The sequence below is a fragment of the Patagioenas fasciata genome, chromosome 1 (assembly GCF_037038585.1).
Source record: "Patagioenas fasciata isolate bPatFas1 chromosome 1, bPatFas1.hap1, whole genome shotgun sequence".
Taxonomy (NCBI): Eukaryota; Metazoa; Chordata; class Aves; order Columbiformes; family Columbidae; genus Patagioenas; species Patagioenas fasciata.
In genome coordinates, this window is record NC_092520.1 from 188,120,858 (window position 1) to 188,144,394 (window position 23,537).

At 36.7% G+C, this 23,537-nt stretch overlaps 1 protein-coding gene across 6 annotated transcripts in view; it reads right to left on the reverse strand.

Annotated features, from left to right (window-relative positions):
* Window positions 1-23,537, reverse strand: part of TFEC (transcription factor EC) — a 68,646-nt gene that overhangs the window by 23,390 nt on the left and 21,719 nt on the right. For 3 of the 6 annotated variants that reach the window (XM_071803325.1, XM_071803323.1, XM_071803326.1), the window contains exons 2-3: window positions 11,162-11,413; window positions 8,789-8,884 (exon numbers count right to left, since the gene is read on the reverse strand). In XM_071803325.1, the coding sequence (XP_071659426.1) occupies window positions 8,789-8,884; window positions 11,162-11,413 (348 nt within the window). Of the gene's footprint in view, window positions 1-2,153; window positions 2,262-8,788; window positions 8,885-9,205; window positions 9,428-11,161; window positions 11,414-23,537 lie in introns of those variants that run through there. The other 3 variants (XM_071803328.1, XM_071803327.1, XM_071803329.1) reach the window with 3 other exon arrangements.

Below are 23,537 nucleotides of genomic sequence, written 5' to 3' on the forward strand. Positions count from 1 at the left end.
TTGTAATTACAATCCAAAATACATATATTTGAAAATAGGTGGTCTTTAGTAGTAACGAATATCCAAATCACAGAATCACAGATGTTCCAGTTCCTCTTTTTATTATCTAAAGAGAACAGCAGAAAAGCAAATGCTTCCCTATTCAGACTTGTTTTCCTTTAAACAAACTGTATCTCTTTCCATATTTATCTTTAACATGGTTTATAATTACATGCTCCTCAACCAGGGATTTAATGTTCAGATATATCATATTACATATTATGTATTATGCATGAAAACTGGTTCATTTTTTAACTTCAAATAATGATCATCAAGCTGGTTCATTATTCATCAGAGAAAAATGAACTCTGTTCGTATTCTCAGTTACAGTAAATTCTTGCCCTGATCATACACACAGAAGTCCACTGTCTAGAGAAATGTCTGATCAAATATGACCAAGCAAAGGAATTTTCTGGAGAATCAGCCTTTTGCAGGAGAGTTCTGTTCTTTCAGTTATCATGTCTAATTATACATTTTCAGCTGTTCTTGACTTTCCTGGTTACAAAACTAACATAAGAAACACACACCAAAAGTGAAGTGATGTTGTGATACTGTCATCATCCAACTTACAACTGGAAATCAAACATCACAGGAGTACTGCCCTGCTAACCTCCAGGGTCTGAAACCCAAAGATGACAATTAAATGACAGCTCTGTTAGCTTGTTAACTAGTAAGAGCAACTAATGCACTAATTCCTGGTTCCATCTAATTTCTTCCATTTATCTGGCTACCATATATAAATGCCTACACCAAATTGTTCAAATTCTCTCTTTAAAAACAATGAACTAATGTCAGTATAAAAACACAGGAAACATTGAGGCTGGAGGACAAATGATATACAGATTTTTTGCAGGATTAGATTATGAGGCATTTTCTCTTTAATATAGATGCTAAAATCAGCCTTGGCTGATACAGATGGAGAAGCTAAGAAAAGCAATTGTATCTTTCAGGAGTTTATTCCTCAGAATGGCTTTCTAGAAATCTTTGTGTTTTCCACAATTTAGTTTTATCTTGCAGTAAGAAGCTTGATTGCCTGCAGAACAGATTAAGGAGCCACTGCAGTTTCCTGTGAGTTCTTAAGTCTTTTATTCAACCTATGTAAATGCCATTGACATAAAATCGTAAAGTTTAGCTCCAGAACCAATCATAACCTATACATTACAGATGCCAAGGAGCTTAACATAGCCTTCTCTATTACCTGCCATCTACTAAGGACTTCAAGACTTGCATTGCTCTATATAGACAACAACATGAGACATGCAGCAGAGGCTTTGGGATAAGATGGAGCCTGCCTGGTGGCCTTAAACAGCAGGAATTTGCTTGCAGATCCTGCTGCACAGGAGCTTAAAATTAGTGAGAAGTGTATATTAGGAGAATTAGAAACTTGTTTTATCTGTCCTTTTCACTTACCTCTGTTCAAATCTGAGACGAAGACCATGCTTGTGAGAGGAACTTACACACAAATAGCTATGTATTTTAGAATAATACTTCCCTTTATGTCTATTTACCTTTCCAAAAGAGAAAAACAGAGTAAAAAAGGAAATTTTCCTTCATTTCACAGTTATGAAAAAATTTACTCCAGATGCATGAAGCTTGCATCTTCTGGCACCTTGCAGCCCGAAGGGTCTGCTCTCAAAATAGAGAAGGTTTATCAGACATTGTGCTGTTAGAGTGTTAGAGTTGAGCTATTGGGGCATTTTTCACAGCTTTTGAGTGCTGCAGCTATGTAAAAGTGGACAACAGTTCTTCTCCTGACTCAAAGTATTGTACGCTCTATGTTGTGAAGAGCTTTCCTAGAGTAAAAGGTAAATAGCAAATGCTCATACCCAATCCATTTGAAGTATTTAGAGCATACAAGAGAGCTGTACACTGCCCTTTTCAGCCTCAAACTGCTATATTGTGTAAAATAATGAAAACAAACCTTCATCTGGCACCTGTATAACATTCAAAACAGCAGTGGCAGTGAGAGCAGAGGACACCTCCAGCTACAGAAAACAGACCTGAGAAGTTCTCAGTTTGTGCATTTCATTGTTAGTTCTCTGCAACTGAAAGCCACAATTTCCTATCTAGCACCTTTATACTATTGGAGAAAAACAAAGAAAATATTTGCTCACCAGTTTTATTTTTGAGGAGTCTATTATTTCCTCAATAGCTACCGACTGTTCTTTCTCCTTCATTTTTCTCTTTCCTTAAACTTGGAAATGATAACAGGGAGTGCTAGACAGAAGTTTTTATGCTTAAGTGAACTTTGATTCTTCCTTGGACTTTAAGACTAATCTAGTGTAGAATGTGATTGGCAAAGCATTTTCATCGGTGTTATGCAGCCTTTTCAAGTTACCCAACCTAAGCAAATGAGGTTGTTAATGTTTACTCTGGCCCTTTCTCTAAAATGGTTTTGAACTTTAGCAGATTTTATAAACTTTTAAAGGTTGCCAAATGACATTAGTATTCACTAAATAAAAAACACTCATGATTATGCAGCAGGGGGCTGCCTAGATCAGCAAAACTGTAACATGTGCACCTCTAATGGAAACCTGTTTTTACTTCATGATTGAATAATTACAGCAATTATTGAATAAAATACTTTGGAGGATACCCACTTGATTTCTTTTTTTTTTTTTTTTTCTGTATGATTTCTGGGAATTGGACAGACAGCAGTTTTTGTAATCCATCCAGATGGTAACCATCAGTATTTGACAAATAATTAATGCAAACAGAAATTATTAATGCCATGATGAGGAACTGTGACCTCAAAGACCTTTTAATAGCAGTGAGATTTTGCAGACAGACTGCACTGTGCTTTTATCAATAAATAGTGTCTCCATAAAATCAAATGCAGAGTTAGAGATGTAATCAGAATTTTATACTAGCTGTAGTTAACAGAAGCATAAAAATTAAAGAAGGAAAACATCTATCTTGTCCTGACCTAACCTCTAGTCTGTGCCTGTACAACGTTTTTTCAAATGCCAAAGTAGCTGACCAAGTGCAAGTGAGCCACAGGGCAACTGAGGATTTTCTCCATAAAAAGTTTCCCTTCAAGAGTGACAGAAGTGGCATAATCCCATTGGAATTCACTCCAAAGTGGACTGGAAGCAGACTGTAGCTCCCAATCTTAGTGCAACAGTGTGCTGTGAATCCATGAAATGAAGAGATGTGAGCAAAACACCAAGCCTTGCTGCATCCCTCAAGAGGTGACTCGCCACTAGGCAGTGTCCCTGCACAGCCCTCCCTGTCCTCCTGCCATTCCCCATGCCTGGCTGTCCCACTAACTCAGCCCCCGACATCCAACAGTGGGAAAATCCCTTGCCCTCCAGCATGCCCAGGAGCTTTTGTTTCCCCTCTTTGCTGGCGATTCCCCCCTCTTCCAGTCTTTCCTTCCAGTCAGTTACAGAAGCCTTTTCATTATTTCACTAGAGGTCCCCTCATCTTACACGCAGCCACTCGAGTTCTTGGAGAGGGAGCAAAGCAGATGTGAAAGCTGAGAAGAATCTATCTACACCTTCCCTTGTTACAGTGCGCGGCAACACAGAGCTCCTCAGTGTGCAGAAGAAAACAGTGGTTGTCTTGAATTCAGGGTTGTATGGGGATGGTCCAGAAAATGAGCAAACCATGACAGGTAGTTCATTCATTCATTCTTTCTTTCTACACTTATTCAAAACCAGAAGTTCCATACAAGGCAAATCAGTGCTGTTCTGTTCCTACCTACACCATGCAACCAGGAGATTGTTAGCAAAGGGACTTGTGGGATCTGCTGCCCCTTAGCTGTTGCTTCTAATCATAACAAATAATAATAGATTATTATCCAATAAAATGTTTTAATGTCACATAATTATTCTCTGATTATCTAATGATTAAAACAAGTTTCAATTGAGCTGCAGTACCATTTCATTAAAATGACAAAAACAGCAATAACTTTTCTTTTTTTTTTTAATTCCCAGCATATAAACACCACGTATGTCAAGTCAGATTCAGAGAAGGATTGAAGTAATTTGGTTAGATTCACAGACAGACAAAGTTTCCAGCAACAGATTCATTGCTTACGACAGCTCTAAATCTCTGCAGTGATGTGAACTTCAAAGGACCAATGACACCATAACGATTTCAGCATGCAGTTAGAGCTGAAGCTATTGGAAGAATTAATGCTTCTTCAAATCTTTAAGTATTTCTTTCCTTTAAAGGAATGAACAATTTTGGAAAATATTTTGCAGATTTTTTTTTTTTTAAATAACTTGTTTTAACAGCTATTTGTTCCAGTTTTGTCTAGGACTACCAAGGGTATTCTATTCCCTGAGAATAATTCTTCAGAGGACTATCAAAGGTATTCTATTCCCTGAGAATAATTCTTCAGATCACACTTATGGTACTTTTATCCAAACATAATAATAAAATTTGTACTTTCTATTGGTCAGACACCATTGCTTTCAGGAAACATTCCTGCCGGCAAGATCACTCGGGGGAAAAATTAAAGAAAATATTATTAAATATTATTAATAAGTCAACATATAAATGTTTTTTCTTGGCTCTATTTACTACTGGACATGGTCAAAAATCAATGAAAAGGTTTTCTGTTTTCCAGGTTTTCAGCTAAAAGTTGTCCATTTCTCCCAAGCAATCCAAAAGGAACTGCTCCATTTTGTGTAGCCATTCAATACCAACATTCAGCCCACTCGATTCAACAGATCACCAGTTAGGTCACTACAGGGGATTTTTTGAGGTCCAGTTTTTTGGTAGTGCTCTGCCCCAAGCACTGCTCTGCACCACTCCTTAGCTCTCACCACCAACCACCTAATTGCTACAGAGCCTCTCTCCCCAGGCTTCTTTGAGAATACATCTGAATACTTTTGTTTTCTTCTGCATCAGAACAAGATACAACTTAGAAGTTGGAAGGATTAATGAAATTAAATTATTTTCCAGCCTGGCCCAGCAAGAATGGCGCCAGAGAAGCCAGTACCCTTGCAGAATATTAATATCCTCTCATTTTATTCTCACTCCAAGCCATTCAAACTCCTATATGCTTTTGATGTAAGTTTTAGTGGACTGCATGTCAAGTAGAAGACATTATCCCAGTAGCTGTACAGTAATTATCTGGGCTACAACAGTTATTTCTGAATGGAAGTACTGGTAAAATGCCAGACATTTTCATAGCAGTCACTGTTGTGTTTGCTAAATTACTGGCCTTTCTGCTGAGTCCTAGGGCTGTATACATGGATTAACAAAACAAAACAACATTTAGTAACAAGTAGAGTTTCACCAGGTCACACACTGTCAAACCTTGGAAAGCAAAGAGATGCTATTTTTTAACTGTTGTTCTGTGGTTCTCTTCACTGTAATTAATGCTCTCCACACGTCCCTTGATACAACGTGTTTCTTAAACTTCCCTTTTTTAGACATTAAAAGGAATGCAGATCATGGCTTTTTAGAACTTGCTCTGAGCTTTTAAAGATGGTATCATTTATGTTTTACATTAACAAACCTCTATATCTACATTTCCTATGTTCTGAACATTTGGAAGATAATAAGTTTTAAATTCACTATGGAATGTTTAATAGACTGTGAGGATTTTGAATATGAATGAAAGTCTGATAAAATTGGAAAAAGTTTAGTTTTCAAATGCCTGTCACCAAATCTGACATTATTTATCTTTTACTCATATATTCTTTGTTGCATTTTTTTAATGATTCCTATAAGGTCAGGAAGAAACCCATTGTTCCTAGTACAATACTGAGAGAAGATATGGATTTCTTACAATATAGATAAATATGATGTTGTCTATTAGTGAAGAGTTTAATAAGATTAAATGATTATGACATGAAAAATAAATTAGTGTCATCTTCAGGTTTTCTTTATCAAATCCTACCTTCTCCATGACAAACAAACCACTTTCATCAAGTTCGTAAGAATAGTTCGTAAGAATAGTTCATATGAATAGTTATTATTTTATTTCAGTTATGTTTTCTGGAGACAGATACAACTGAGTTTAGAAATACTTTCAGAAGAATCAATAACTTGCATATAGGGAGGACCTAGTCTTATATTTTAACTCAACTTCTGAAAACTATCTATGACAGGCAGGTTTCTACCATTAGGGTGCTGTTAAGAGCAATAGAAACACAGCCAGACAATTCCCTACTTTGAGCAATTAAGTTGCTACCTGAAACTAGAGAGTTTTATAAAATTATGAATTTGAGGCCAAACACAATAAAAGCCAGACAATCCACTCATCAGAAACTGAAATAATTTTAATGAGAGATAGAGGGTTGTTCTCATTTTCACTTCTCTGATTCTACTAATATATGTCTGTAATTCATTAATTCAGGGTCAGACAATGAGCCTCTAAGCAATTATTCACATGAGTGGTCTCATAGAATTCAATGTCCTCATTTAATGTGCCATTAAAACAGTGCATGGGTGCATCTAACTAAAGCAAACATTAATTTAATGCAACACACAACAGGTAGCATTGCAAAGTCTCTAATTTCAGCAATTATCTATTGAGTAAAATGAGAAAAGAAAATGGCTTCATGATTTTGGCTTGTTCAAGAAAAGATTTTGCAGAAAAAATGCCAAACCCTACACCATTTCAAAAAACAGGAGACTCAGATTTTTTAAGAATTTTAGAGAGACTACTTTGCATGCTTTGGACAAATTCAAGGCAATACCAAGATGGGAAAAAAACAAAGATGCAACCCTAAAAATACTTAAGCATTACATTGGAGAAGTGTAAGGAGGACGCCAAATCTGCCAGGCACACAGGCAATTCATTCTCAGTTGTGATCTTAGTTTGTGTTGAGGACAGCCACCATAGCCACGCACCTTGTGGAGTAGTGCATAAGAAGTAATATGAATCTGTTTTTAAGTTTAGCACAAGCCCCATTCCTCTTCTCATGGGATTTACATGTTCTGTCATTCCTAATCATGTCTCCTAGTCCAACTCTGTTGTAAAATATACACTTTCAACTCAGATAAACAAAAAGTCAGTAAGTTTACCGTGATGATGAAAAGCCAGATTAGATACGGAATAAATTTTCTATCCGGCTCTCTATCTTTCTCTATTGCACAGCTTATGACCAAAATTTTGCAGACAGGTTTAGCAGGTTGCCATAAAACAATGAGTCACAAGCTAAACACCTGAAACCACCTCCATCTGCCCATTTCTTTCATGTCTTTGTCAAAAGAGTAGATGCTGCTTGATTGCTTCCACACTGGCACAGTTCACACACCTTGTTCAAAGTAGGCTTCATTTTGCCACAGTACTGCAAAGAGAGATTTGGAAATACACTTTATTCCCTGGCTTATCTAGCAACCTCGTGATTTCTCCAGCACAAACAAAACCCTAATTACCATTACGTATGTGGCCCACAGGTATTGCAGGAGTCTCATATCATTGTGAGTAAAATACCAGCTAGGCCTAAAAGTCATTGCATATTTCCTTGCTTGTCAGGAATAGGATATTCAATACATTTTAGAAAAATATGTCCTTCATGGCTGCAGATAAAGGCTAATGAGGCTGGAATTAGCATAGATTAACATCATCCAGTTTTAAAAGGTGTTGAGGGAGTGTGAGTCTAAGCCCAAACCCAGAATTCATGCTTCTCTTCACCATCCCACGGTACCACACTTGAAAGGATCCTCCCCTGCTTCGTGTTAATTTGAGCCAAAACATTAATTCACTCCCCAGGGAGCATTTATTTGCTATGTTCTGTACTGAGATATGTATAAATCAGACTGACTGTATTAGTTCTGTAGCTGGCATGGAAATTCCAGGTGTTCACAGAACTATTAATTGTGATTAGTACTAGACTATGCAGCGAGCAACACAGAGGCATAGAGATCTCCTAATGTATTTTTGTAGTCAGTGATGCTCTGTAGTCAGAAAAAGATGTTCCTCCAGTGGGTTATTAAGAGCAAGCACCTGACTCTATATTCTGAAATGAACTTTGTAGACTGTCAAAGCCTGTGGAAAACCCGCCTTCACAAGGATGATATTTGCTTCTACCAGTACCCATTTTGGGGCCCTGAGGGGAATATGGGGAAAGGGGTTCCCAAGATATGTCAGGGTTGAGAGGACAAAGGACATTCCATCTGTATAGTGTGTTGCATTACAGTTATTTGATAGGTGTTATTTTCACAAATAGCAATGGTCTATGAGTTATTGTGTCCAAAAGAGGTCCATCCTTCCTCTTCAAATGTGTAACATATATGGAAATGTAAGTAGCCTTCATTAATCCCCTGTCATTTCCTTACAAAAAGACATTACAAAATTATAATGGTTTGTTACAATCATTCCTATAAAACATTTCACTTGAAAAGTGATATTTCTTATCTTTGTCCTTGAGATTATTCAACTAAGTGCAATTTGCCTTTACAAACATTAAGAAATAGAGCCCACCCTTCCTTCAGCATGAGACCCAGGAGAAACTACTGCACTGTACTGCACTTCTCTTCATGGAGAAGATTTGACTTTTTTAGATGAGGTGAAAGGAAAGGATCTTTAAGCAAAACTTTAAAAGGCCTTCTATGGTCTACAGACTCATATTTAAATGCTATTCAGACCACTTTAAACAGTTGTATCATGCCACATTGGAACACCTTCCTGTAATATTTCTTGACAAAAAGACAAGCAAAAGGAGAGAAAGGAGAATAACCCACTGACAGTACTGCTTTAGCCTCTGGAGTGTGATGTATCCTTGAATCACTCAATGAAATTCTTTATTATAAACAGCAAGATGAAATTCTACAAAATACTTACAGTTCTTTGCATTAGTAGAGGTGTTTCAGAACATCCTATCCCTTCATCATTAAAACTTGATTCCATATTAATTATGTCTTCAATCACCTCTTCCATCTAATAAAACAATATTTTAAGATCAATCATTATAAATAATAATGCAAACAATGTTATTCTGAAAACACAGAGGAAATAATCATGAGTATTTATTACATTAATAAAACTGAATTTCAGAAGTTTATATCTTCAAATTCAAATAATTCAAGCATTTTTAAACAATATTCACATTTTTTATTTCTTGTGAAAACAGTTTTTGTGGTTTAGCAAGTTACTTCTTTCCTCCCAAACACCAACCCATTCCCCTTTTCTAAGCCCTTATTGCAACACCAGGAACAGATGACAGGAGCGCATTGCTAAGTTGTAACTGTGATCTGTCACCTTCTTCAAATGTGTAATATCCACAGTGTGTTGTTGCATTTGTGCAGGAAGGCTGAAGGGAACCTGTGGTTCTGCCAAGAGCGTGAGTCACTCAAGATTTGGGGTTACACACTGCTCTCAAGATTCCACAGACAGAGGTTCACGTTTTGTTTGGCAGTACACTGGATACTTCTCCAGCCAGCCTTCTGGTTCCACTTTGGTCCTCATCTGAATCAAGAACTGCTGAAGCAGATGGAATAGCTAATTAATTATTTGGGGTGAAACAGTAAATACAGCAGATATGTAGACAGATATATAATTTGGACAAGGTATAGCATTGGTTTTCAATAATAATTGTGGTTTGGATGCCTTCACAAAATAATATTAGAAAACATCTCATGATGAACCTGTCGCTTTAAACTACTGTCTGCAGCAGCAGCTGACTCGTGCTCTAAGACTTTTCAAACAGCTCATGAAAGCTGTCAAAACTGTAGCTGAAATGCAGGGTATCTTATGCAATGAAAGGAGATACCACACACAGGGCAGGGACCGTTCAATGCAGACTTTTAGGTCATGAGGCCCAGCACAGCTCATACATGGACTCCTTTCTCTCTCCAAAAGCCAGATATGTGCCGTCTGAGGAGTTGTGCCCAGACTTATTTAGGAAAGTGCTTTCTGAGCCAAAAGGATGCCAGGAAATGCCAGCAATTAGACAGTGTGGATAACTGCAGTTCAGTGCACCAACCTGTGCGCTGGCTCTGTATTATTTATGAATATACCTACAGCTTACACTGAACCACAGGGCACATCTACAACCAGGAAATTACACTGTGCCAGTCAGTTCTCTGAGGCTCTGGGATGGGGTTATTTAAATTATTGGAGTGATACCTACAAGGACTTTGGCCTGTGCCAACTGTCACTCTCCCAGTGATCAGCAAGCACAGCTCAGGAGAGTGGTTTACAAGCAGCCGTCTTGCTCTCCGGAACAGAGAGTACTACAAGGGTGGGCACCAGTTGTTCCTGGCCAGATACCCGAAGCTATTGAGAACAGTTCCAGCGTGCTGCACTTGCCAGCACAGAGGTGACCAGAGACCTCCACAAAGGCTGTCTAAAACAATGTTTGCAGAATAGAGGTTCCAGCAACCCATGAATCTGACAGAAAATGTCTGTTGTCAATACAGAAGGAATGAAGGGGCCCCAGATAAGCTCTCACAGGAAGGGTCATGTTATTTTTTTCAGTTCCTTCGTGCTTAGCTGCATAACATTTGAATGCTCAGATGGGTCACAGTGTATTTGTAAGATCCCTCTGTTCTGTTAAAGCCCGATATATGATACAGCATTATCATTTCCCATTTCTGTAGGAACTCCCCTTTTACCCAGAAAGCAGTGTCTCTCTATTGAAGTATTAGAGACCATAATGATCTACATCTCACACTGGTTGAGAATCTGACATTGTGTAATAGCTGTACCTCTATTAAAATCGATGGTGGCACTAAAGTTAGCATATCTATGCCAATTTACCCAAGATAACCCATATATAAATATAGCAGCTAACTAAAAATGAATGAGCAATTCTTTCAGTTACATTTTAAGGTAATCAGTATTTAGCTCTGTTATGCAGCTACAATAATACTTTCAGACAGAAATAACTTGTCTGAAAAAAGAAAGTTTTGCACTGCAAAGTACATAGTCAAAAAATGTACAACAGCCTATGACACTTGGATAAAAAGATGCAAATAGTACCTTTTAACTGACAGTAATTTAGAAGCCTGATCATACAACAAGCTATTCAGAGGCATTCAAGGCAATCACCCATATAATCCAAAAGGATTTAAGGAGCAAGTGCTGCAACTGAAGTCCCCATGAAACTAAAGAAAGTCATTTCTTGCCCACTACCAATACCATGTGGGCCATGCAACATCTTCGTAAAAGTAAACAATGCCCATTTCCCCATTTCGTTCACCAGCCAGACCCTACCGCATTTTCGTGTTCTCCTCCAAGGGCCAGCAGCTTGGTAACAGGGCTTTCTGGTGTGCCAATGTCGCTGACGGGAGGCATGTGTCCGTTTCTTAAAATGGAGGTCACTCCTGTGGGCTGGATGGTGTGGGAGTGGGCCAGGGACAGCGTCTGGCTGGACACCTTGGTATCAAGGGTCAAGTACTGCTTCACCTGGTGCCTCTGGCTTTGCTGTAGGTGGTATCTAGACTGATTTTCCAAGTGTGTTTGTACCTGGGAAGGAATGGAAATAGTTGCTGAAGTTTCGAGTTATTGGTACAAATATTTGCCCATAGGTTCACTTAAATTCAAAACAATAGATTTCAGCTTTAATACCACTTGGATAGAATTATTATTAACCTTAGACCTTTTTTTTCAGTTTTGTGCCCTTATACATTTCTTATTTGTGTATTAATTTCCACTAACACAGCTGAATAAACATTCTGAATAATTATCAAAGAAAAATAGAATTACAAAAAATAAACATGATCCCAAGAAAAGACCAGAAGCATGCTACACATTTTTCTCATTTAAGTATGATCTGTGTTGAATTCACTGATTGTTACAATCAAATCTGCAAGCATATGTGTAGTCTAAAATTAATATCACAGTGTATTTACTCTTTTGTACCTCAAGGAGTAAATAAATGTATAAAGAAAAACATAATCCAATCAACTTCCAGTAATACCAATAGCAGCAGACTTTCATTCATACTAAATCCACATTTGGCTCACCTTGTAATAAGTGCGGTCAGTTAAATGAGACATTGGTGTACTTTTGGGAAAAAGAAAAAAAAAAAGAGTCCAAGGTATATTCCTGGATGATTGTACCCTCAGACCGCACAGTCTTCTTTAACTGCCTCTTGGGGACAGATCACTTTTGGAGTTGGTAGGACTTTATAAACTGAATGGTCATGCCAAAATGGCTAATTGAATAAGACTTTGGGCCATCCCTTGATTATAGAGATTTACAGTTGCTACTTCAAACAGCTTCCATTTCAGATCAAGGTCACATTCCTGCAATTTAACTACCAGAGGAATACAGCATACACAAACCTTACTGTCATTTCAGCCCTGTGGCTTTCTTCTCTTCCTATGGCATGACTGGTCACAAATTTCTTGTAATGAATTTTTCTCAAGTGGCCTCTGTGTAAGCATGATTAGTATTTGTTAAATAATAACAATACTCACTTCACAGCCATTTTTTTTTTCAAAAAAACCCCCAGTCGTTTAAACTTCCTTTTAATTCCTCTAACATATATAAGCAGATATAAATATCCCATAAAAGGGGTTTGCATTTAAATTAGCTATATTTTTGTACAATATTGCAATACCTACAGTATTTTTAATCATGCTATGGTGTCTGGAACTGTTTTAATTATGTTTTGTTAAACTAATTTTCTAGTCATATGAAAAAGATTAAGCCATGCATTAATTAATATGATATTTATTATTTTGATATAAGCCTTAAAGTTATTAAATAACATTCTATTAAAATATTGAAGTAATATCTTACATGTATTATTTAAATTTTCCTCTGTTTTATGTTAGGAAGGTATACATCCCATGTAAGGTTTTAAAAAATACACGTGTATTTGGGATTTACTTAAATCACAATATTGCTTGTCTTAACTGAGATTTTTGTGTTATTTTTAGAAAATGTATAACATGCTGTCAATTTAAGCTCTGTTTTATCATGTATAATGATACATGTAAAGCCATCACAAATCATTCAGATTCTTATGCATATATTCAGTCTTTCAGCTTCAGCAAGACTCAAACTCATATTGAAAGTTAGACACCCAAGCAGTTTCTTAAATTAGAATCCAAACATGAATCTACTGCATCTACAGAAGGATTGGCCTTGGGCAAAATGCAACGTGCTAAAGGAAATTAAATACATCCCACTGTACAGTCAGAGCAGAGATTTTCTGTGCATCCTTGTTTCCTGCTGCCGTTTCTGAAGCACCCATGGGCACGTGGTGTTTGTGCTGGGCTCTGGGGTCACTGAATGAATCCACATACAGTGACCACTACCCAGACCCTCACACCACCTAAACTGATAAAGTTCTCTTTCCAGCAGTGCAGATCACTGCAATCAACAGCTTTGAAAGCACAGTTTCTTCACATGGCATAAATGGGATTGAGATCAATGAACAGGCCAGAAATGCATCTACTGCATTTCACCCCAACTACTTCTCTGAAACGAAACTGGTGAACACTCCATAATGAAAAATGAATTGTTATCTTAAAAATTCTGCAGACCTACCTAGGCATAAAATCCAGAATATCAAATATGTTCAAATTAAATGGGAAACATGAGAAATTTTCAGTGTCCAAAGTCTATACTATGTTGCTTCAAAATTTGTTTTTAATAAGGAACTTTAACCAGGAAGCGGGTTCTGCCACAAGAAGATTGCTGAAAAGTCAATGGCTTGTTTTTTGCTTTCTCTTGGCTTCAGACTGCCAGTGGCAGACCAAAACCTCTGTGCAGCCCAATTTCCTAGTGAACCCCCACAGGGCCACCCCGTTGGGCAGGGCAAGGATCTGTGAAAGATAATCAGCTAACTCCTGACTAAGTGAAACTTTATCAGGAGTGCTTATTTTGTGTGATATTCATTGAGTGTTTATATCCTGTCAGTACTGTCTGGGGCATCTACAAACAAGAAAAGAATTTAAAGACGCACTGATGGGATCTGTTGCTATGGTTTTGCAAACCTCTCCTTCCCCTTTACTGTGCCACTTGCTGTCAATATGAAGTAAAGCATGAAGGTTAAAAAGTGATCTATGCCCTGATTTTCAAAAAGCATATAAAGTTGCAATACCTGATCATCTTTATATATCTAAATAAGTCTTAGAAGTGAATGTTAATAATAAGAAGTAAAACACCTTTGAAAGTCAAAACACTATGTAAAGACAAACCAGAACTAGAATCTTAATTTTATAATCATACTGCTAACATATAATAAATGGGGGGGAAAGGTCATGCTATGCTAAACGAGTATTAAGACTGTAACTCAAGCTCTCGGGAATTAGAAAAAACTGTTAAAAATGCTCAAGCAACATGTGTGAAATAGGAGCAGAAACTCAAAACCTAATAATTTTATGACACTAGATAGTCCAGTGTCAAATACCAAATAAGATCGTTTTATTTTCCACCGGGATGCTGGATGAGTTCTATTATCTTATATCAGTAGTATTAAGCTAAGTTTCAGTTTAGGTTTTCTGAAAATTTGAGATGAAATAAAGTCATTGAAATAACTATCACCATAATTAAAAACATTATACATTTTGACCTTCTTTTTAATGATGTAAAAAGAGTGGTTAAGCCCTGTCACCTGTTGCCCAGAGAGGTCATGGAATCTCCGTCCTTGCAGGTTTTCAAAACTTGAGTGAACAAGGCCCTGAGCACCTGAGGAAGCAAAATGAATCTGGAAACAGCCAGGGAAATTTGAACTGATAGTCTAAATAATGAAACATATTGAGTCTGTTGGGCGGGGGGGAAGGTATCAGGTTAGATGTTCAGTGAAATAAATGCAAAGAGAAAAATAACTGAAAGATCACTCCCATACATAAGTAATGTCACAAGTAAAACAGCCCAGATGGACAAGCACTTAGCTGCTTAAAGACCTTGTCTTAGATCCACCAGACAAGGTCCTTCCACAAAAGAAACAAACAAACAAATAAACAAACAACAAAACAAAACAAAACAAAAAATTCTCAAGTAGAAGCATGCTTATTTTGCCCAATAATCCCAGTATGGTACCCTCCAGCAGTGTTGGGAGATTAATTTTCTAATTCCTCACTTTCTGAGGAGTTTCCATAATCTGTGAGAACATTTTGTCAGAGAGTATGTGAAATTTTAAGGTGAGGGTCTCAGAATCTCTCCAATCTAGGAGTCCTGCCATGTAAAAAATCGTTAAAGCTGCTTTAAACCAGGGACCTGCAATGTTGATGTTGACACAGTCTTTACTGACACAACAGTCAGAATATAAGGTTACCTTCTGTTTTCTTTCCTCTCTCTGGGTCAATGCATATTTAATCATTTGTTTGAGGCAGAACAGCTTTACAGGAAGACCCTGCAGAGGTTTTCACGGCAGAGCATCCAAGAAGCTGGCAGCTTCGTGCAGCTGGGTTCTTGTCTCTGGCACAAATTAAGCAGTGTGATTTGATAAAGCATATCTTCTACATCTCAGCAGAACACCTATTAAATGTCTTTCTGCTTCCTGTTTTTTTGTGAAATGGATGACAAATGCATGACTTGCTCATTGACATGTGAAATTTCAGGAATCCCTAACAAAAACGAGCATCCAGTGACCACTTGATGATCCAGACCCTGACACAGACAAGCCTCAGACACAGCCCAGGGTTCAGTGTTTTCCTGCCACCACACCTGCTCCAGCTCTGGGTGTAGTCAGTGACCTGACCCTTCTGGCCAAGTGCTCCTGAAGTTGCATAGGCTCTTAAGACTATTGGGTATGCAAGGTGTAACAAGGTGAGAAATTTGTGTAGATGAAGTGCTGGTTCTCTTCCCACACATTCTCTCGCAGCTGTTGTGGCCATGTACTTTAAATGATAGTTATTTCTCATTATTCGAGGAGTGGAGGACAGCATAAAGTTCAACAGTAAATAAATTATCTGCTTCCTCTGAGGTACTGCTTTTGTCTGTTATCTGGCTTCCCTAATCATCATGAAATTAAAATCTGTTCAGAACCAGAAACCTCATGCAGGGAACCAGAAGCATCCAGTCCAAACTCAAATATTGTGATTTCACCAAACAAAGCTAGAACAGAAATGAACATTCCGAGATGGAATTTGTTTCTGAGAACAAGAACGTAACAACCTTTCAAAATTACAGATGCATATTTAAACTTCTTTAATTGCTCTTCCTAAGTTGAGCACACATCATCATTTTGTAAAACTGTGGTAAAGTTGTGTAACATCTTTTCCCATATTCACACTAATTTTACTTTCATTTCTAATACATTGCTCAATAGCTCAATAACTATGCCTTCAGTAGTTCAATTATATAAATATTTTGCTTCCACATTTGCTGATGAGATTTTTTTTTTCATTGGTAAAAGAATACTTAGCATGTCAAAAGTTAGAAAGGTGGGGAGGGGGACCTTTAGAGGACTTACAGCAAGTGTGAACAATCTCAATGACATTCCAGCAAGTAGCTGTGCTACATCTTGTATTGGTATTCTACTAAGGGCAAGCAAGTGACACCTGTACTCCCATGCTGCTTAGTCCAACATCAGTCCTGGGAGAAATAATAGGAAAACTGAAAGACCATTCAATTAATAAATTATTAAAACATAGGAATATAATTAATGCTAGTCAACACAGTTCTGAGCAAAATAAGCCTTGTCAAACAAATCTACTTCTGTTCTTTGATGAGATTTCAAGTTAGGTTGCCAAAGGTAATGATGTAGGTATAATACATGTCAACTTTTGTGTGCCTTTTGACTTAGTATCATTCGATATTCTAATTAAAAATACAGCACTACACAATATCAATAAAGGATGTTTTAACTGGATTAAGAATTGGCTAACGAACATGCATAAGAAAGTAATCAGCAAAGGCTCAGCATCAGAAAGAGGGGCTCTTCAGTCTTGCACTACTCAACAGTTCCACCAGTGATTTGGGACTAAAAATAAAACCAACCAAGAATAATAAATACTTTTTATAGTGAGCACATTGAAAGAAAGTGTGTTGCCAGGCAGTCAAATACACATCTGAATATGCTGGAGGAAGAAATACAGGATGCCACAATTGAGAAAACTGAATGGAGAAAACACTGGAAGCAATGAGTCTGTAAAGAATTTGGGGTCATAATAAGCCAGTAACCCAGCAGGAGTGTCCAGGTGATACTATAGCAAGAAAAGGAAAATGGCATAAATGAAGTAGCAAATAGGGGCCTGGCTTTATTCTGCTTTTATTTATGGCACGGGAGATATCAATAATGGAACGGTAAAAATGTTTCTACCCTTAAGATTTTTAAAACACTGTTTGAAAATTAAAAAGGTGCAGAAAAGAACTATAGATGTAACTGAAGACAGAGGAAAGTGTGTTTCAATTAAAATTTAAAGAAACTTGGCTATGTCCTTGTTGTCAAATTGAAATTTGTGGGAAATGCTGGAGTGACAGGATCTTTGAGCCAGCACAGAAAGCATGGCAAGAGCCACTGGCCACAGGCTGATGTTAGACAAACTCATATCAGAAATTGTGTGAATAAACAGCTAAATACTCAAAAGCAAATGATCTAACTGTTGTTTTCTTCAAACTAAGGGTTGATGACTTCCTGGAAGTTATGCATTAGCCAAAGTCAAGATAACACTTTTATCAAATAATGTCTAGACTCACAGGTGAATACTAGGATAATAACTGAATGGAATACAAAGGCTGTGATTTAAGGGGAATTACAATGAGTGGTCTAATAGCCCTTTCTGTGTTTAGATTTCATGGATTTTTGGATCTGACAAATGGCTATTATAATACCAGCCTTTTCTTTTATGAAAAATTCCCTCTGAATTGAATAAATGTTTATATCTCTGCTACAAAATAATATATTTAATTATAGTTATAGTATACTGGACAGAACTCAGTAGACTTAACTACAGTTTGCCATTTATGCTGGATGTCAGTTTGTTCCAGTGTTTTTAATAGCTTTTGAAGTAAAATGTCTCATCTTGATAGGATCGCCTCATTTATCTTTGGTCCTGAACACACCTCTCTGAAACTGTTTGAGTTATGGGACTTCATGTTCTTTTCAGTCACTGTACGAGAAAATAAGCATCTAATTATGAACTTTTAAATTATTAAAATGTTCTGTAAGTACCCAAAAAGTCTAATTCCATTTTAAGATAAGAAACACAGTTACAACACAGACTATTTTAGCTCTATTTCTGAGGATTTTCAAATGGATTTTAGGGGTTAGATAAAAAGCTTTTTTAGTGATGAAATAATCCTTTTTAACTTCTATTACAAATGAACATCAGTTGTTTGTTTGTCCTGCTCTTTCTATAAAACTTTTTGAGAAAAGCACATTTGTGAAATTATTTCATAATAAAATGAAATTTCAATTTAACTTAGCAATTATACACTTCCATTCTATCTCAAAAACTATCACTAAATAATGTAGCTGTTCACTTTCATGTTTAGTTTATAGAAGTGTGTGTGATTATGTCAATTAATTACTTAAGCTAAACACAGTAATTAATTTTTAAATGTGAATATTTTTCTTATTGGAACTTTGATCTGACTAGATGAGACCTTCTCCATTAATATGCATGAAGAGAGAATACAAAGCAAAAGGCATCGAATCTGGCAAGTCACAGCTGTGTTTAGTTGATGCCTTACAGAAGTTTTCAAGTTAAGAACAAATTCTCATGTGACTCTAATGCACTTTTTTTTTTTCTTATTTAACCTTTGACATCATATTCATCAGGAACTTGTGAATGTTCTTTCAAGGGTGAAGACACTGAAGAAGAAACATTTTAAAGTTCTTAGGCAAAGGTCATGTCTTCAACAATGACTGCTGCTTCTGTATTTTGGTATCCCAATGTCTAAAAATAGCTGATAGTTGTAGGGTAGAATTGAAGCATCGGAAATTCTCCATCATGCTGTCAACCATTATGAAAAGCAAAAGGAATGTGAGAGCAAAAGAACTGCAGAATAGACTTTGCAGAAACCAGTGCTGGGAAAGGAAACTCTGCACAGCACAGGCAGCAGAATGACATTTCTCTCAGGGACAGAAGACCAGCAGAGCTCTCAGGGCTGTGGCTATTAGAGGCTCAATCTTACAGCTAGACATTTCTCGTCAAATTCCTGTGCAGATGCAGGGATTTTGATAGAATTTCCCCATTGTGGTATTCTCTAGCACTCACTGAGCATTGATGGAGCTCAGTCCTTTCAGGTATTCCTCGGTGCTAACCTCCTTGAACAATCAGAAATGAGTTGGGGGAAGCCAACTACCTCCACCAAGCAGGTACAGAGACATTATCAAAGCAAGCACTGCCATTTCCACGGGTATACCTGACTCACTCTTGGCTTCTTAATTGAACTCCTGCAGTTAAGATACACAAAGCTCTGATGGCTCCTTATCCTTCACCAGCTTGACTTCTGAAGAAAGGATCCCTAAGGTCTTGAGGCCAGCTTGTCATGTTTTAAAATAACAATGAATCTCAATGACTTTGTGGTCTTCACTGGCAGAAAAGCCACAAGGTTTTAACATTACACTATAAAAACAGTCTATAAGGTTAAGCAAAGCAAACTACAGGAAGTATTTTTACAAAACTATCCTTTTGATTTAAGTTAGAATTTAAGCTGAAAAATCTAAACTGTGAATATAACCAAGCACTACAGTCAATAGGCCACACAAGCATAACGATGGACCACAATCAAATTACAAAACTCCAGCTAATATCCTTACTTTGACTCTGCAGTGACCCTTGCCATGCTCTCATTGATTCATGAGATCTGTGAATATAGTAAATCTTTACTGTTCCAGCTCCTCTTTAGTGTTGGTGTTATTAAAGGACAGCGAATGTGACTCTTGCATTCGAGAACAGAAAGAAAATTTTTGCACAGATGTTTAAAGAGATAAGTTCTGATACCTTTACTTAATTATTATCTTCAGAAGTAATTCAAATTAGGTCAGCTACTAAGTTTTTATTCAAGGAAAATCAGTTTTGAATATGGAAAGCACAATCATCTGGTTTTTTAGATAAAAATTGTGTGCTAGTGAACTTCTACCAGTGCAGTTTGTTCGTTCTTTGTAGAACAAAATAGAAGCTTTAAAAGTTCTTCTATATTTGTCAATTGTAACAAATAGCACAGATCCTTAAAAATTACAGACACAACAGCATGGGAAATCTGAAACTAGAATGATGTATTTTATTCAGAGATTCAAGATTTTCTGACAAATATCATATATTAAACAAAACATAGGTTTCATACAACACAGGTTGATACAGGAATAATTAAAATGCTTGCAGAGATGAAGGTTTGTATTGTAATGTCAGCATTTTAACTATTTAACTTCAGAAGAAATCACTCAGAAAAGACAAAAGATTACTATATTATGGAGATACATACAGTCTGTTTTGTTATCCGTATGTAAAGTCTGAAATATAGGTCTAATACTGGAGAGAACCAGTAGGTGTGTATACTGTCTTTGTGTGTAGATGAGAAAGTCAGATGGCTGAACTTCAAAATGAATAAACCAAAGGAATGAAGATCACTAGTGTGATGGCTACTTTAGTAAATTTCTGAATAGTTTCAAAAGACTCCTTTGGTTTCTAGCTGTTTTCATGTGACAACTATAATTTTCTCCTTTGTACCTCACTTTAAAGGTTAAGAGAACTCTGAGAGATATCAGCCTCAAAAAGTATGAAGAGGGAGCATGAAGTAATAAGTTTGCCATTGTTTGCGTTATTTGTGATGCAATGATGACAGTAATATCCCTTCTGTGCAGTTACAGGTGACAAACACTGCTAGAAGCTAGATCTGAAAAGTGTATTTTCCTGGTATGTAAGGATATGGACATGAAATATAATGTGGGTAAAAGTACTGATTGTAAAATTCTAAGAGGAGAAAATCGTACTTTGGAATTTGAGTATGCCGATATTTTTGAGGGAGGGATATGTCTTTTTGTCCTTAGTTCTTCATTTCATTGGGCAAGTAGCAGGCATTCAGCATTTAGATCCATTTGGTCTATTTTGTGTTCAAATACATTTTATGGTTGTAAGTAGCAATGAGTCTGACCATGTACCATGCTTCACGATACTGTTGGCATGCTCTTCCTGGGGTTAGCAAACATTACATTCAGTACCTGAACACCAGGTACAAATCAGTGTATGTTTCGGCAAAATACTTCCACTTACGTTCTGAGAGTAGTAACATTGGATTTACAGTGCAGTAATTATGTGGTCCTTTAAATATTTTAATCATTTCATAGGATTTATGTTAGACACTATCCTTACAAATAAGAGTTAAAGAGCCTAGTTATTAGTGAAAAACACCTAACATTACCAGATACTAAAATAAATATAAATTTTCAACTAAAATTTTATTTTGAGGAGTCTCTTCTGAACTGTGGTTTTGCATGTTTGAGTCTGAAAATATATATATCTGCTAAAGAGAAGGGAAGCCAAAAATTAATTTGGAGAGCACTTATGGAGTGCAAGGCTCCAAACACTTCTGTTTTGCTGTACTCTGCATTTGACTGGAAATCTCACAAAAATAGCATAATTTATACTTTCGGTCCTGAACTGAGCAAGCAGTCTTTCCTTTTGACATGTATTTAAACATGTATTTAACCTTAGTTCACAACATGTTCAATTTAGCAGTAACTCGATTAACAAAAGAAAAAAAAAAGAAAAATGGAAAAAAAAAAAAAAAAAGAGAGAAGATATTAATACCATATCTGATGTACAACAGATCAAAATTCAGTCCCTTTTATAATTACTTAAATTGTGAAAACAGCCTTTAAAAACCTCTAGAACAGGAACTGCTGTTAAAACACCACAAATAAAATCAAAAGGCAGCCTACCAGAAATAAGCACATGTCCTTCAGTGTTAGAGTTTCACTTTACAGCATTTACATTTCAATTCAGGTACACCAAACAGTTGTGCACTTAAACACTATGAAATAGGAGCTGGAAGAGTGATATTTGGGTAAGCTCAAACTACTCAACAATTTTCAGCCAATATCCACTAAATAAAAACACATTAAGTAATGAAAGATGATTGATTTTAGTGGGATTAATCAAGAGAAAATCTCACTTAGTTTAAATGAGAGTTCTTTGTGAATATGGAATTAAAGATTATGACTGGTAAGTCATTATAAAGAGTATTAATTATAAGCTGTCCTAATATGGAGGAAACATACAAGTTAAAAATAAGTTATGTTAGAATTGTCTAGAAAAATTATAGTCATAGCTATGTATATGTGGGAAATCTTTTCCCCCCACTTTTTTCTTTTACTTGAAAGTAACAACATTTAATAATGAAAACTGTATTTAAAAGAGTCTTTTGTATGTTGCCACAGAACATTCAGCAGGAAAACATTAGTGTTTGTACTGCAACGAAGAGGTGTGCGGTGAATATTAACACTAAGACTTAGCAAGTGAGTTTATTAGTATTAACACATTTATTTAATTATCAAGAGAGGTAATTAGCATTTATGAGCATAATCAGTAGGTCATGCTATGGAAGGAAGGCAAACAGTAGTCTCTTAGGTCTGCATTAAGAAGATGACAGATATAACAGTGATTCCATCACACATGCAAAATAAAACAAGAACCAATTAGCCTGATTTTCACCACACAGTTGAAGTGCAGAAATGCTGGTTTTCCAGCAGAGTTACCTACCAGCAGATGCTGGATTTCTATCTGTTTTATCACCTTTACAAAGCAGCATCGCCCCAGAGCCCAGATATCCAAACACAGTAGGGCAAAAAAGAAGAGACTGGTACAAATCTGGCCATGAATAATGTATGTCGTTGTTTGTGTATATCCTGTTGCTTTGAGGGAGATAAAGGAGAAGTTATTCATGGGGGTATTTCCTTAACTCTGGCTGGAATTTCAGTTAAAGAAATGATACAGCACTTTTAAGGAAAGAAACTTCATATCTGTGTTTTAAATGTGTTATTAACCGAAGAATAGATGCTAAAAGAAATCAATAGCATAACAATATGGCTATGTTAGCAGTTTCCTTCAATTGTTTTGTCAGTTTGTCATCGCTGTTGCCATTCAAAAGACCGCAGAGCCTAAACAGAAGCAGAAGTCTTCTTTTTACAGTCTTTTATTATTATAATCTAGAATAAGATAATTATCTTCAAGTTCACAGTTCCAGTTTATTCAGCACTGTTTGAAAGTAGTTTAACAACACAATTTATTGAGATTTACCTGGACTCATCACCTTTTCCTTAGCTGTATGCAGAGCACATATGTAAGACAATTACATTTTGGTAACGCCCCTATTATTCTCAGTCAAGTCTAGATTTATCCTTACATTGGTGTCCCTCAGGACCATCCCACAGAATTAATGGGTGCTTGCCAGAGTGGAGAAGGCTTTCTAATGGAAAACTGACAGAAAGGACAGCATAGGTAAATCTGGTCTCAAACTGTAGCTGCACTGGTCTCTGAACTGTTTATTTGCCTTGTTCCTGCTTTGACCCCATCTGTACAAGTGCACAGCTGACTGCTACAACAGGATGGTCTCCATAAAGGGTCATGGTATCCTGACCTGAAGAGTATGAAATCCTGTTACTTGAAGTGAAGAATTCCTCATGTCCCTTCCCATGGCTAGATCTCCAGCAGAATAATTTAGCTTGTCACATTAATCCATGATT